At 50.1% G+C, this 17,011-nt stretch overlaps 1 protein-coding gene across 1 annotated transcript in view; it reads right to left on the bottom strand.

The window, feature by feature from the left end:
• The window catches only part of gabpa (GA binding protein transcription factor subunit alpha), a 67,770-nt gene that overhangs the window by 11,895 nt on the left and 38,864 nt on the right, over window positions 1-17,011 (bottom strand). Inside the window, 5 exon segments of the mRNA XM_072513146.1 lie at window positions 3,985-4,030; window positions 4,032-4,135; window positions 5,954-6,010; window positions 8,125-8,319; window positions 16,286-16,537. Of these exon segments, the coding sequence (XP_072369247.1) occupies window positions 3,985-4,030; window positions 4,032-4,135; window positions 5,954-6,010; window positions 8,125-8,319; window positions 16,286-16,537 (654 nt within the window).

The following is a 17,011-nucleotide window of genomic DNA, read 5'->3' as shown; positions in this document are numbered from 1 at the left end:
CATTAATAAAGCTTATATCTGCACGCCCTGATGATACCCGCCTAATTGTGATGCTTTATCCAAACGCCAGTCTGACGTCCTCCCACGATTCACCCAAGCGGCGAGATCGGCCCTGTCGAGTTCTGCGCGGCGCAGACCGGAGAATCGCCCGAGACAACCAAAATGGCGATTCTCCGCTACCCCCCGCTATTCTCCGGCCCGAAGTCCCGACGGCGTAACTCTCACAGGCAGCCAACCAGAAAATGACCAACATGAAGAACAAAATCATGCTTTAATGAGAGCAAACTACTGGGACATAGTTAAGGTAGAAGTTGAAATATCATTGGCGGGATTCTCTAATCCTGCGGCAGTGTCCACGCCATCGTGTTTTACGACGCCGTTAACGGGCCGCTGCCAGGACTAACTCTGGCCCCTACAAGGGGCCAGCACGCACCGGCCCCAGACAGCTCATAACCAACGTGAGCGCATGAGAACCGGAGGGTGTTCTCCAGTGCTGCACCCCCTAAACGTTCACGAGCAGAGGGCCTTGGACCTCGCTGGGGGATCCGCCACCCGGGAGGTCGCGACATGCCAGGTTGGAGGCGCAGAAACAAGTGAGACAACCCTACATGTCCTCACCCAGCAACCCCCCCCCCCCCCCCCCCCCCCCCCCAACTCCAGCCCGTCATCGCCCCCCTCACACTCTGGCCACTGCACCCTCGATCCCCTCCCCCCTCAGACTCATGCCACTGCACCCTCAATCCCCTCCCCCCCTCACACACTGCCCCCACCACCACCATACACCTGGCCCAGCGTGTCTAACGAACTCCATATCGGTGTGTTCCCCAGTGCCAGCCGCCGAATGTCCAGGGTGGTCTCGGCCAAGACAAAGCCGACCATCTCCAACCTCAAGCGCACCCAGGGACGCACGCCAGAGGGTGGCAGTCGGTCGGACAGGAGGGCCATCCTCTCCGTATGGGACGCTGGACGGGGACGCACATACGACGGACAGAGAAAATACTGAGGGGCACAGGACGGACAGTGACGATGACGCACAGAGAACGGCCACACAGTCCACGGATTCACCTGGAGGGCAACACGACATGGGCTGCATTCAGCTTGCGCCGGGCCATGAGGGGGACGAGTACACACCAGACTCCATAACGGACGATGACCTCGAGCTAGCGGCACTGCTGTCTCCCACACCATCCACCATCGCAGAGACACTTACCTCGGTTGGGCAGATAAGTGATGAGGCTCCCGGGTCACGGTCTGGTGCGCACCACACAGCCGAGCCGGTACGGCAGGTGGAGTTTGGAGCAGCCGAGGGGCTGGACGGTCGGAGGGCAGCTCAGGCCCAGCAAACAGCTGCCGCCCAGGCGGTTCCTGGATGTACTTGACCCACCCGGACAACCGATGCATGTGGACACCCAGGGACTGAATAACAGGATGAGGGCCATCTTCCAGGACCTGCACACGAAGTTGGAGGAGTCCATTCGCGTCCAGGAGCAGGGAGTAGTGCCACTCATCGCAGCCACCCAGGCCGACACCGCAAGGGTGGCGTCCGCGGTGGAGGCAATGGGTGAAACGGTTTCGGCCATTGGTCAGGTTCTGCAAGACGTTGGGCTTACCGTGCACGCGTCATCCATGGCCCAGGAGAGGGCTGCCCTCTCACAGGCAGCCATCTCCCAGAGCCAACAGGACATTGCCGCCGCTCTCCGGTCTCTGGCCGAGTCTCACCATGCCATGGCCCGGTCCCAGCAGGCGATGGCACAGTCCCAGCAGTCAGTCGCGGAGAGCATAGACCGCCTGGCGCACGTGATGGATGGCGTAGCGCAATCACAGGTTGAGATAGCACAGTCCATGGCAGGAATGTCGCACTCCCTGGGCTCCGTCTCTGCTAGCATTCGGACCGTGGTCGGTACCGCTGCAGGCCCTCCAGGACTGGCAGCGCCAGGTGTCGGTGGTGCGACGGGGCATGTCTCCGAGCGCATCTCCGTCCCACAGTGAGGTCCGGGGGCCACCGGGCTCCCCGAGGGAGGTGGTGGTTCTGGGGGCCCGTCCCGGTACTCCAGCAAGGGACGTCCCGGTACACTGGGCCTCCCCCCGTTCTGTCCCTGGCGCATCTGGTGGGCAGCGGGCAGGACCACGCATCCGGCACGCCCGCCGAGCAGCCTGGCTCATCGAAGCCGGGCCGCCAGAGGAAACGCGTGCCGACGGGGAGCCATGTCGCAGGACGTGATTCTCAACAGTCCGCCTCCACTCTCGCTGTACCATCTCGGGAGACACCTAGATGTAGTGGTAGGGGCCCGTAAGGCAAAGAAGTTAGGCACAGAATAAGTTGCACAGGTGTAGGGCCTAGTTGTAGGGGGTAGGACGACTGGCTGACGACTTTATTTACCAGGTGTGAATGGCGACGGCGTGAACTGGGGTTACGCCGTCGGGACTTCGGCCCGTCCGGGCCGGAGAATAGCGGGGTAGCGGAGAATCGCCATTTTGGTTGTCTCGGGCGATTCTCCGGTCTGCGCCGTGCAGAACTCGACAGGGCCGATCTCGCCGCTTGGGTGAATCGTGGAGGGCGTCGGACTGGCGTCATGTGGAAAAATGGCGCGGCAGGCGATTCTCCAACCGGCGCGGCATCGGAGAATCGCGCCCCTGCTTTCCTTCCTTCGATATAGAGATCAAAGTTGTGCAGATACTCCCAAGTGTGGTCTCACCAAAGCGCTGTACAAATGTCGCAAGACTTTCTTGTTCCTGCACTCTACTCCCCTGCAATAATGGTCGACATACCATGTGCCTTCCCAATTGCTTGCTGTACCTACATGCTAACTTTGAGCCTCTTGTTTGAGTACACACAAGTTTTTCTGAACACCAACATTTAGAAGTTTCAGATTTAAAAAAAAGAAAATCAGCTTTTTTTATTTACTACTGAAGTGAATAACTTCGCACTTCTCTGCGTTACGATCCATCTGCCACCTTTTTGTTCACTCTTTTAACCTGTTTATATTTCTTCGCAGCATGTGTGTTCTCCTCACAGCTTACATTCTGAGCATAATCAGTGAACTTACCCTTAGTCTTTTTGTTAGGTTAATGTAGACTAAGTAGCAGAGACCCAGCACCAGTTCATTGCCTGCCACCTTGAGAATGCCCCGTTTATCCCAACTCTTTTATTTCCTGTCTGTTAACCAATTCTCCATCATGCTGATCGATTACCTCAACATGAGCCCTTACCTTGTGCATCAATCTCTGTGGGGCACAGGAGGCAGCCCTTCATGCTTTTCCAGACTAAATATTTTTTTAGGATGCAGAAATGTACACCTTCCATTAATACAGAATTTTCAACAGGGAGGGGGAAAATAATTGAATGGCATAAATGCGGACACGAAGCCAGATTAGAAGAGACAGGAAAAGTGGCCAAGTGTCTATCCAAAAAATATGAGCCTCAAGAATGTTTTTAAAGACGATGAAGGGAGAGATGAAGAGGATTATGGAGTTGAGGCACCTAAACATCCTGCCATCAATTGTGAGAGGTGGAATGGGGGGATTGGACGAACAAAAGAGCAGTTTGAGGATCAGTGGCTACAGTAGGAAATGGGAGGTTCTGCCATTAAAAGTGTGGCAATGAAATGGTGTCAGGGGGAAATGCACAACAGCCTGGAGTTGGAGTACTGGTAGATTCAGGCAGGAAAGAAAAAGGAAACTTGCGTAAATTGAACCATGAGCCAACTGAATGGCAGAACATGCAGAAAGGATTCAAAAGACACCTATCACCACCATGAACACTGCAGTATCCCGATACTGCTCGAGGATCAACACACTATCACTCAAACCCATTTGCTGCTCGAGGAACAAACACACTATCACTCAAACCCATTTGCTGCTCGAGGAACAAACACACTATCACTCAAACCCATTTGCTGCTCGAGGAACAACACACTATCACTCAAACCCATTTGCTGCTCGAGGATCAACACACTATCACTCAAACCCATTTGCTGCATTAACCTCTCCTTACTGTCCTATTCCCAGGTGAGCTTCGGTCTTCACCAGAGGATCCTCGGAGCACGTGGGACTTTGGCAGACTTGGGTGTTCCGGTGAAAACTTTGATGGTGGTGGGAGCTGCCGACTGCACAGTTGCAGGAATTATTTGGACAGCTGAAAAGAAAGTGTAAAGTTTAAATGAGCTGCATCAGGCAGATGGTGCAGAGAACCTCACTCCTACTATTCCTGGCAACGCTCAGCTCACAAAAATAAATCCATAAATTTACATGACTGTGTTCATACATTACATGGACTCTATACAAGGTGCTTAAATTCCAATAGCTCTTCGCCTTTCAGCAGCACAATGCAGAAACTCTCTATAAAAATCAACCATGTCTGCCACACTTCCAAAGAATGAAAAAAATGTTGCTGTGACCTGGAGCTGAAAATTTACAAGCACCTTCCATTTTTTCTTCACTAAAGAAGTCTGACTGACCTCAGGCTACACTGACTTAAAGAAAGTAGACTGTGGCCTTAAAGGCACAGGACACATTGAACGCAGGTTCATCGTAGCAGAATAACATATTGTTTGTTACACAATAAAACATTATAAAAAACAGTACATCACACTCCGGGCATTGCTGCATGGTATTTTTGCCACTCAGCCCAATTGCTCTGCGCTCGCATTTATTCCCAAGTTACCTCTCCTTCAATTCATCCCAGCAACATGCCTTTCTATTCCTTTCTCACACACACACTAATCCACCTTCCACTCAATGGGCACACTTTGCTACCACACCTCGAATATATAGCACAGAAAAGGGCCATTTAGTCCACTGGTCCATGCTGGTGTTGACACCACTTGAGCTTTTCAACACCTTTCTTCATTCCACTATTAACAATGTTCCATCCCCTTCTATCTCGTGCGCTTACCTTGCTTCCCCTTAAATACATCCATACTATTCACCTCAACTACTCCCGTGTGGTATCAAGTTACGCATTCTCACCACACTCTGGGTAAAGAAGTGTCTTCTGAATTCCCCAAGTGATCGCTTGGTGGTTATCTAATTCTGATGGGCTCCAGTTTTGCTCTTCGTCACAAGTGTAAATACCCTCTGTAGCGATCGGATTTATTCGTCCTAATACTAGAACATTTGTTTAATTTTTTAAGAAAAGCAAAACAAGGTTAAGCTGCAATTTATCAAAAGAAAAACAACACTACTCCTCAAGTGTCCATTACTCATTCTAAAAGGTTGACTCGCAAGCATCCCGCAAGGGGAGGCTCCTGGTGTTTTGAAATAAACTTGCTGACTGCAACAATACCCAAAAGACTGAACCAGCGACGACAGCTCCAATTTAGGCCAGACTGACGGAATGGAAGTCGCCTCTCAGTTTTGGCTCCAAGGGATGTGCGTGAAACTAGTCTCAATTCACTTTAAGTGGATATAAATAACCATCTCCAGGGAGTGCTGTGGCACGACAACCTAACCATTTCCACACATGCCACAGCTGCAGTTGTGTGCAAACACGGTGTTTGAGCAATACCCCAAGCCTAAATTTATAGTTTTCATGGTAAACTGGAAGGACTAAATTAACGTGATCCTCAAACATCAGAAATACCATAATCTTGTGCAACACAAATTGGCCTCAGCCACCATGTCCACACAGGGGCAAATATAAAAATGGCGGAAATGCAAAATGTGGTCCCCAAAATACCTTGCAATTTGACTACAATAAAAACACATGACAGACTTAATAACAAATCACCTGACTCATCAATAACTCAGCAAATTTAAAAGCGTTATTCAGAGAGCCATTAGTGCAGTTGATAGTAGCTGAAAGGCTGTGAAAATCAATACAAAGCCATTGTAAAACATGGCTGTGCATTGACCAAATGAGCAGGGGAAAGGGTAAACCGGAGTTAAAACAACAGATGCGCAACATATATTCTCTTCCTAATGCGGAAGGCTGTACTTCAAGTTAAGAACTCACGTTGGTCAATGGTAACAGTTGCTATTTCCCCTGTGTGCTCTTGGCTTGCTAATACGTCTGTAAGGCAGAAAGAAAAGACTTCATTCATTCATTTACCAAAGCATTTTAATCCCATTTTATAGAAACATCTGCCAAAGTACTTCACCATACCCCAAAAACAGAACAAAATTGTGATACGAGTACGACATTTTATTCAATCAATAAAAGTGTGAGCCTCAGTCACAGCTCTGTGCTGAGTCAGATGCTCAACAGGGACGACTGATGCTAGAATTAGGCTCAACAACCCCAACGTGGATATTTATGAGTGGAGTTGGTGTTAGGGACCAGCAGAGATGTTGGAGGTGAAGAACCATTAGGCAGGGCCAAGGCAGAGGGAGATGCACATTTTTTTGGGCACTCACATCTCTCGGTGGGTCCCAAATCCGTGACGTCCACTACCTAGATGGACAAGGGGAGATGGCATATAGGAACATCATTGCTATAAAGATCCCTTGAAGTCACAGTACCCGACTTGGACAAACACTTGTCTTTCATTGTCATTGGTTCAAAATCCTGGAGCTGTCTATCTAGTTAAAGAGTGTGGGAGGACCTTCCTCACACTGACTGCAGAGACTCACCACAACCTTCTCAAGGGCAATGAGGGGTGGATATAAATGTTAGCCCTGCCAGCAATGCCAATATGTAAGGGTGAATTCAAAACTTGGTTATATTGCATGCACGTCAGACAAGACTCGGATTAGCTGTGGTTCTATCCACACACAATGGTCAAGGGGCTTCTGTGGGAAAAACATCCAACATGTACATGTGTGTGGCTACTGAGCTGGGAACAGGTCAGGCTTGGTCACAACACCTGAATTTGAAAAACCTGTCAATATCATGGCCTCTTCTTGGCGCCAACAAGAAACTATAGGTCAGTTAGACTAACATCTGTCACAGGCAAAATGTTAGAAGCCATTAAAGTTGTTATAGTGGGGCACTTGGGGAAAAATTCAAGGCAGTCAGAAGATTCGCTAACTAACAGGAAACAGAGTTGGGGAGGCGGAAGAGTAATGGTATTGTCACTGGACAATGCTCTGCGGATTTGAATTCGAATCCCACCAGGGCAGATGGTGGAATTGGAATTCAATAAAAATCTGGAACCAAAGGTCTGATAATAATCATGAAACCAGTGTCGACAGATTTCCAGTGTTGATTGAATTGCCTCGGGGTGCACATCACCAACAATCTGGCCTGTCCACCCATGTTGATGCTACGACCAAGAAAGCACAACTGCGCCTATACTTCCTCAGGAAGCAAAAGAAATTTGGCATGTCCACATTGACTCTTAGCAATTTTTAGAAATGCACCATAAAAAGCATCCTAAGGGCGGCAAGGTGGTGCAGTGGTTAGCACTGCTGCCTCACGGTGCTGAGGTCTCAGGTTTGATCTCGGCTCTGGGTCACTGTCCGTGTGGAGTTTGCACATTCTCCCCGTGTTTGCGTGGGTTTCGCCCCCACAACCCAAAAGATGTGCAGGGTGGGTGGATTGGCCAAGCTAAATTGTCACTTAATTGGAAAATATGAATTGGGTACTCTAAATTTATTTTAAAAAATAAAAATAAAGGATCGTTCATTTAAGACAGAGATGAGGGGAATTTTGTCTCTGAGGGTCAGGAGTCTGTGGAACTCTCCTCCTCCAGAGGCAGCAGAAACAGAGTCTTTGAATATTTTCAAGGCAAAGCAGATAGATTCTGGAGTAACAAGGGGGCAAAAGGTCATTGGGGCTGGACGGAAATGTGGGGTTGAAGTTACATTCTGATCAGCCGTGATCTTGTCGAATGGTGGAGCAGGCTCAAGGGGCCGAGGGCCCTACTCCTGATTCGTATGTACTCATGTAAGAAAGAGGAAACAAAATTATGATTGAAAACTAATTTGACAAGTGGGCGACATGAGCGAGGAAAATATAAACGGGACAAAACAGATACCGAACAAAATTCTGAATTTAATGGAAAGAAACCGGAGACAAGAGTGGCGGTAAACCATTTTTGTAGCTAAGAGGGCAGATTCAGCTAATTTGGGGCCTGCGTCAGTTTGATTACTAGTGACATAATGTGACTCTCTTTATGTCCAATGATCAAAATTCTAATCTTCAGTTTTCTGGCAAACACACTCGTTACATTGAGATTTACTCACACTTCCTCAGCAATTCCAAATGGCTCCACAGAATTTCTCCTTTTGGTACTCTCTGCAGAAATTCATCCTGGCTGAGGGTACACAGGTCTTTTCCCAGAATGTTCAGGTCCTTCACATCCACGTCAATCATGGCAAACTCCTTCATCACCCACACAGCCCAATGCAACACCTGGTCCACTGACCACTGAATTGGATCTAAAGCAAAAAAAAAAAAATCATTCAGACACGCAACCAGATGAAACACATGTAAACAATGTCAGTTCTCTGAACGTTCTATTTAAACACATGGCTTTTGAGGAGTTATTTTGCACATAATCTCTGCAATTGTCACACAGCTCAGAGAACAGCCAATACTGGTGTGAACTATGGAGATGTTACAAGTGTAATTGTTGAAAGCTTTGCTAGGAAGAGAGGGAGGGGAGAGGCAGGGCAGAGAGAAAAGCTTAGATGAAGCTCTACATACACCAGGGAGTAAAAACCTCATCAGCTAGATAAAATATCGACTTCAGCGGGCAAAGGCTCTCCCACAAGTCGCGGGAAGATTATTGATGGAAACAAAATGAAGTCTACAACAGTACCACCAGATATATTCCGCTTAACAGTCAGAGATAGAAGTGGTCTTTTCCTAATACTGAAGATAGATTTGTGAAAGATTTCCTCCCAATAAAAGTGACCTCCTGTCCCCAGCTTCAGAATAAGTCCACCACTATTCATGATCAGTAATCCTTCCCCAGTAACACGGAGTGGAATTTAATCCAGGCGACAGGGATCTTGCCCATTGGCTTGAGAGCAGGAGGGAGCCCTGCATTGCCTCCTGTGAGGAAGGCGGCACAATGGTTAGCACAGCTGCCTCACAGCTCCAGAGCCCTGGGTTCAATTTCGGCCTCGAGTGACTGTGTGCAGTTTGCACTTTCTCCCAGTGTCTGTGTGGGGTTCTTCCGGATGCTCCGGGTTTCCTCCCACAGTCCAAAGATGTGCAGGTTTGGTGGATTGACCATGCTAAATTACCCCTTAAGTGTCCAAAAGGTCAGGTGGGGTTACTGGGATAGGGTGGAGGTGTGGGCTTAAGTAGGGTGCTCTTTCCAAGGGCCGGTTCAGACTCGATGGGCTGTATGGCCTCCTTCTGCACTGTAAATACTGTGATTAAGTGACAGTCAGGATCAAGGACTTGTGGGGGTGGGTATCCAGAGTAGTGGAAACTGACGGTTATGGATCCCAGAGGCCTTGGATCGATGAGGGACACCTGACCAAAGATGAGCGAGGACAGGATGGGGGTTATGTGGGCTGGGCGCTCACTATTACCTTCTCAGGGACAGGCACTAAATGCTGATCTTGCCAGTGATGTTCACATCCCAAGAAGGAATTAAAATAACGGAAGTAAATCCAACAAAGAACGCTGTGACTTTTTAGACAACTGATGGAGCACCTACTAAGACACCGATTAGAAAGCAGGACAGGAAGTCATTTAGCAAGTTAGTGAGAACCTGTGTTCAGGTCTAGACTGTTAACATCTTGTGACTTTATCTCCCTAGTCTCAACAACATAGGGATAAAAAAACATATGCATGGTCAGAGACTGGAGACAAAACTGGCAAAAAGTCCACCATTACAGACCACGCGTAGGAAATGTTACACAAGAGTAGGTCATGTTATAGAGGTGTAGGACATGCAGCTGATGGTGGTGAGTCACCGTGGGAATTAAATTGTTGAAACTCCTACAGGGCTTTTAGAAAGACGAGTGGACCAAAACAAGAATTTTCTAAATTGATGGTTTGGCTTTAATCCCCCTCTTTCTTCCCCTGCCAAATGGTTGACTCACTGACGCCAGCAGTCGTCTTTTCATACCGCACTCATTTAGCCATTACTTGGGCACCTCGGCAGTGTCAACAGGGCATTTGACTAGGAGAGGCTGTACAGCAAAGCCTGATCCAATCCTCAAATGCATTTTCAGTGGCATTTGTTTGTTGTGAGTGAAACCGAGAACCCGTGGACCCGAGGGCAGCACGGTAGCATTGTGGATAGCACAATTGCTTCACAGCTCCAGGGTCCCAGGTTCGATTCCCGGCTTGGGTCACTGTCTGTGCGGAGTCTGCACATCCTCCCCGTGTGTGCGTGGGTTTCCTCCGGGTGCTCCGGTTTCCTCCCACAGTTCAAAGATGCGCGGGTTAGGTAGATTGGCCATGCTAAATTGCCCATAGCGTCCAAAATTGCCCTTAGTGTTGGGTGGGGTTGCTGGGTTATGGGGATAGGGTGGCGGTGTGGACCTTGGGTAGGGTGCTCTTTCCAAGAGCCGGTGTGGACTCGATGGGCCGAATGGTTGTTTATTGTCAAAAGTAGGCTTCAAATGAAGTTACTGTGAAAAGCTCCTAGTCGGACTTCCGGGTGCGGCGATGACCAGCTAAGTCGCACGTTTCGGCAGCTCCCGGTGGAACGGACTTTAGGGCTCTTGATAGGAGCCCCAACGGCAATTTTAACGGCTAAAAGCACCATGCGGTAAACCAGAAGGGTGTTCCCCCTGGACACGGATGGAAAAAGGAGAGGAAAGTGGCCGGATTGCAGCGGATCCTTTGGAACAACGGCAAGGAAGGCAAGCAGAAACCAAGATGGCGGCGGAAGGTGGCAGTCTCATATGGGGCCCTGAACAACAAGAGTTCTTGAAACGCTGCGTGGAGATAAAAAAGGAAATGAAGAAAGAGTTGTTGGCCCCGATATTACAGGCGATTGAAGGGCTGAAAGAGGAACAAAAGACCCAGGAGCAGGAGCTTCGGGTCGTGAAGGCGAAAGCAGCAGAGAATGAGAACGATATACAGGGCCTGGTGGTGAAGTCGGAGATACAGGAGGCACACCAGAAACGATCTGTGGAGAGGTTGGAGGCACTGGAAAACAACGCAAGGAGGAACAACTTGAGGATTCTTGGCCTTCCTGAAGGTGTGGAGGGGGCGGACGTCGGGGCATATGTGAGCACGATGCTGCACTCGTTAATGGGAGCGGAGGCCCCGACGGGTCCGTTGGAGGTGGAGGGAGCATACCGAGTTATGGTGCGAGGATCGAGAGCAGGAGAAACTCCCAGAGCCATAGTGGTGAGATTCCTCCGTTTTAAGGATAGAGAAATGGTCCTTAGATGGGCGAAGAAAACTCGGTGTAGTAAATGGGAGAACGCGGTGATCCGCGTTTATCAAGATTGGAGTGCGGAGGTGGCGAGAAGGAGGGCGAGCTTTAATCGGGCCAAAGCGGTACTTCACAAAAAGAAGATAAAATTTGGAATGCTGCAACCGGCAAGACTGTGGGTCACATATCAAGGGAGGCACCACTACTTTGAGACGGCGGATGAAGCGTGGACTTTTATTGTAGAAGAAAAATTGGAACGAGTGGACTATGAAAATGAACGTTTGGACAAAGTGGTGGGGCGAATGGGGGGGGGCGAAGAGGGGTTTTATGTTTTAATCCTGCGGTATGGTAACTTTTCTCTCTCCCACAGGTGGTGATGGGGGGAGGTGGGGAGGGAGAGGAGATGGGGCGTTGGCCATGGGAGGCGGGGCCGAGGGAGAGGCGCGGGCTTGGTTCCCGCGCTGTGATAATTATGGCGGGAATAGAGAAGCAGGAAGGAGGGGGCGTTGCACGGTGCAAGCCGTGATCACGGGGGGAAGCCGAGGTCAGCCAGAGTTTGCTGACTTCTGGGAGCAACATGGGGGGAGTAATTACGCTAGCGGGGGGGGGGGGGGGGGGGGGGGAGGGAGGGGGGAATTACTGGGTTGCTGCTGCTGGGGAAAGGGGGGAGTGGGTACGGGAAAGGATGGGCGGGGGGGGCACCGTCTGGGAGAGATACAGCTGCGTGGGAACTGGGTGAGAAGCTGGAAAAAGATGATGGCTAACCGGCAAGGGGGGGGGGGGGGGGGGGGGGGGGGGGGGGTGGGAAGCCCCCCAACTCGGCTGATCACGTGGAACGTGAGGGGGCTTAACGGGCCGATAAAGAGGGCACGAGTACTCGCACACCTTAAGAAACTTAAAGCAGATGTGGTTATGTTACAGGAAACGCACCTGAAACTGATAGACCAGGTTAGGTTGCGCAAAGGATGGGTGGGGCAGGTGTTCCATTCGGGGCTGGATGCGAAAAACAGGGGGGTGGCTATATTAGTGGGGAAGCGGGTAATGTTCGAGGCAAAGACTATAGTGGCGGATAACGGGGGCAGATACGTGATGGTGAGTGGCAAATTACAGGGAGAGATGGTGGTTTTGGTAAACGTGTATGCCCCGAACTGGGACGATGCCAACTTTATGAGGCGAATGCTAGGACGCATCCCGGACCTAGAGACGGGAAAGCTGATAATGGGGGGAGATTTTAACACGGTGTTGGAACCAAGGCTGGATAGGTCGAAGTCCAGGACTGGTAGGAGGCCGGCAGCAGCCAAGGTGCTTAAGGATTTTATGGAGCAGATGGGAGGGATGGACCCGTGGAGATTCAGTAGACCTAGGAGTAAGGAGTTCTCGTTTTTCTCCTATGTCCATAAAGTCTATTCACGCATAGACTTTTTTGTGTTGGGTAGGGCATTGATCCCAAGGGTGAGGGGAACGGAATATACGGCTATAGCCATTTCGGATCATGCCCCACACTGGGTAGACTTGGAGATAGGGGAGGAAACAAGAGGGCGCCCACCCTGGAGAATGGACATGGGACTAATGGCAGATGAGGGGGTGTGCCTAAGGGTGAGGGGATGCATTGAAAAGTACTTGGAACTCAATGACAATGGGGAGGTTCAGGTGGGAGTGGTCTGGGAGGCGTTGAAGGCGGTGGTGAGGGGGGAGCTGATATCAATAAGGACACATAAAGGGAAGCAGGAGAGTAAGGAACGGGAGCGGTTGCTGCAAGAACTTTTAAGGGTGGACAGACAATATGCGGAAGCACCGGAGGAGGGACTGTACAGGGAAAGGCAAAGGCTGCATGTGGAATTTGACTTGCTGACTACAGGCACTGCAGAGGCACAATGGAGGAAGGCGCAGGGTGTACAGTATGAATATGGAGAGAAGGCGAGCAGATTGCTGGCACACCAATTGAGGAAAAGGGGAGCAGCGAGGGAAATAGGGGGGGTGAGGGACGAGGAAGGAGAGACGGAGCGGGGAGCGGAGAGAGTGAATGAAGTGTTCAAGACATTTTATAAAAAATTGTATGAAGCTCAACCCCCGGATGGGAGGGAGAGAATGATGGATTTTTTGGATCGGCTGGAAATTCCCAAGGTGGAAGAGCAGGAAAGGGCGGGACTGGGAGCACAGATCACGGTAGAAGAAGTGGTGAAAGGAATTAGGAACATGCAGACGGGAAAGGCCCCGGGACCGGACGGATTCCCAGTTGAATTTTACAGAAAATATTTGGACTTGCTCGCCCCGCTACTGACGAGGACCTTTAACGAGGCAAAGGAAAGGGGACAACTGCCCCCGACTATGTCAGAAGCAACGATATCGCTTCTCTTAAAGAAGGAAAAGGATCCGCTACAATGCGGGTCCTACAGACCAATTTCCCTCCTAAATGTGGATGCCAAGGTCCTGGCCAAGGTAATGGCAATGAGAATAGAGGAATGTGTCCCGGGGGTGGTTCATGAGGACCAAACTGGGTTTGTGAAGGGGAGACAGCTGAACACGAATATACGGAGGCTGTTAGGGGTAATGATGATGGCCCCACCAGAGGGTGAAACGGAGATAGTAGTGGCGATGGATGCCGAGAAAGCATTTGATAGAGTGGAATGGGATTATCTGTGGGAGGTGTTGAGGAGATTCGGGTTTGGAGAGGGGTATGTTAGATGGGTGCAGCTGTTGTATAGGGCCCCAGTGGCGAGTGTGGTCACGAATGGACGGGGATCGGCATATTTTCGGCTCCATAGAGGGACAAGGCAGGGCTGTCCTCTGTCCCCATTACTGTTTGCACTGGCGATTGAGCCCCTGGCGATAGCGCTGAGAGGTTCCAGGAGATGGAGGGGAATACTTAGGGGAGGAGAAGAACACCGGGTATCTTTATATGCGGATGATCTGCTACTATATGTGGCGGATCCAGCGGAGGGGATGCCAGAAATAATGCGGATACTTGGGGAGTTTGGGGATTTTTCAGGGTATAAATTGAATATGGGGAAGAGTGAGCTGTTTGCGGTGCATCCAGGGGAGCAGAGTAGAGAAATAGAAGACCTACCGTTGAGGAAGGTAACAAGAGACTTTCGTTACTTGGGGATCCAGATAGCTAAGAATTGGGGCACATTGCACAGGCTAAATTTGACGCGGTTGGTGGAACAGATGGAGGAAGATTTCAAGAGATGGGATATGGTAGCATTGTCAATGGCAGGGAGGGTGCAGGCGGTTAAGATGGTGGTCCTCCCGAGATTCCTCTTTGTGTTTCAGTGCCTCCCGGTGGTGATCACGAAGGCTTTTTTCAAAAGGATAGAAAAGAGTTACATGGGTTTTGTTTGGGCCGGGAAGACTCCGAGAGTGAGGAAGGGATTCTTACAGCGTAGTAGGGATAGGGGGGGGCTGGCACTACCGAGCCTAAGTGAGTATTATTGGGCCGCTAATATTTCAATGGTGAGTAAGTGGATGGGAGAGGGGGAAGGAGCGGCGTGGAAGAGATTAGAGAGGGCGTCCTGTAGGGGGACCAGCCTGCAGGCTATGGTGACAGCCCCATTGCCGTTCTCACCAAGGAACTATACCACGAGTCCGGTGGTGGTAGCTACACTGAAGATTTGGGGACAGTGGAGACGACATAGGGGAAAGACTGGAGCATTGGGGGGGGTCCCCGATAAGAAACAACCATAGGTTTGCCCCGGGGGGAATGGATGGGGGATATGGAATGTGGCAAAGAGCAGGAATAACGCAATTGAAAGATCTATTTGTGGATGGGAAGTTTGCGAGTCTGGGAGCGCTGACGGAGAAATATGGGTTGCCCCAAGGGAATGCATTTAGGTACATGCAATTGAGGGCTTTTGCGAGGCAACAGGTGAGGGAATTCCCGCAGCTCCCGACACAAGAGGTGCAGGACAGAGTCATCTCAAAGAAATGGGTGGGTGATGGTAAGGTGTTGGATATATATAGGGAAATGAGGGATGAAGGGGAGACTATGGTGGACGAACTAAAAGGGAAATGGGAAGAAGAGCTAGGGGAGGAGATTGAGGAGGGGCTGTGGGCAGATGCCCTAAACAGGGTAAACTCGTCGTCCTCGTGCGCCAGGCTAAGCCTGATTCAGTTTAAGGTATTACACAGGGCACATATGACTGGAACACGGCTCAGTAAATTTTTTGGGGTGGAGGATAGGTGTGCGAGGTGCTCGAGAAGCCCAGCGAATCATACCCATATGTTCTGGTCATGCCCGGCACTACAGGGGTTTTGGATGGGGGTGACAAAGGTGCTTTCGAAAGTAGTAGGAGTCCGGGTCTCCGGGTCGAACCAAGCTGGGGGTTGGCTATATTTGGGGTTGCACAAGAGCCGGGAGTGCAGGAGGCGAGAGAGGCCGATGTTTTGGCCTTTGCGTCCCTAGTAGCCCGGCGCAGGATATTGCTAATGTGGAAAGAAGCCAAGCCCCCGGGGGTGGAGACCTGGATAAATGATATGGCAGGGTTCATAAAGTTAGAGCGGATTAAGTTCGTCCTAAGGGGGTCGGCTCAAGGGTTCACCAGGCGGTGGCAAGCGTTCGTCGAATATCTTGCGGAAAGATAGATGGGGGGAAAAAAGATGGCAGCAGCAGCCCAGGACTTTGGGGGTGGGGGGGGGGGGTATAGCCTGTGACAAGGCAGTTGCCAATTAGGGCTAGCTTTCATTTTTGTTATTTAATATTTATTTATTTGTTGTTTTTTGTTTATATAAAAAAAGGTCATTATTATCTGTATTGTTATAATGTTGTGTAAAGGATGCACAATGTACTGTGTTGGTTGACCAGAAATTTTCAATAAAATATTTATTAAAAAAAAAGAAAAGCTCCTAGTCGCCACAGTCCGGCGCCTGTTGGGGAGCACTGTAAATTCTATGATTTTCTGGCCTTTTCTGGGACAATGAGAGCAATTGAAGCATCTCAACCCCGGTTAATGTTTAGCCAGCTCAGTAAGCACCGTAATCACTGGATAAAGCAGTCGCATCACAAGTTCTGTGCTGTACATTATGTTATATGGAACTAGGTAAAGTCAGTTCCGTACCATATGGAATTCCAAGATGCTCCTGCTCTTTCCGATAACCCTCGAGGGCTGCAGCCCATCGCGTCACTTGCTCAGATGTCTCGTCTGGTATTGCTGTCAGTTGCTTTGAGCCGTCCAACGTTATCACTTGCGCTTCCTCCACAAGCTGGGCCTCGGCACCCACATGATGTGCTGCACCAGGGTCGATTACAACTTCAACCGTTTCAACTGGCTTAACGATCTCTAGGATGTTCAACTTTGGTTCCACTCCTGCTAAAAGTAACAACGCTTAAACAAAAGTAACCGTAGAATATATATGCTCCTCCCCAGCAACAAGGTAGGCAGACGAACAAGAACCAAACAACAAGACAATATTTTTTTTAAAATAAAAAATTTAGAGTACCCAATTCATTTTTTCCAATTAAGGGGCAATTTATCGAGGCCAATCCACCTACCCTGCACATCGTTGGGCTGTGGGGACAAAATCCACGCAGACATGCGGGAGAATGTGCAAACACCACACGGACAGTGACCCAGAGCCGGCATCGAACCTGGGACCTCAGCGCCGTGAGGCAGCAATGCTAACCACTGCGCCACCGTGGGGAGAATGTGCAAACTCCAAACGGAGAGTGACCCAGAGCCGGGGTCGAACCTGGGACCTCGGCGCCGTGAGGCAGCAATGCTAACCACTGCCTGACAACAAGACAATATTAATGAACTTGCAGAATGGGCATGTAACTGGAGACG

The sequence above is a fragment of the Scyliorhinus torazame genome, chromosome 8 (genome assembly GCF_047496885.1).
Source record: "Scyliorhinus torazame isolate Kashiwa2021f chromosome 8, sScyTor2.1, whole genome shotgun sequence".
NCBI lineage: Eukaryota > Metazoa > Chordata > Chondrichthyes > Carcharhiniformes > Scyliorhinidae > Scyliorhinus > Scyliorhinus torazame.
This window is presented reverse-complemented; position numbering and strand designations above follow the sequence as displayed.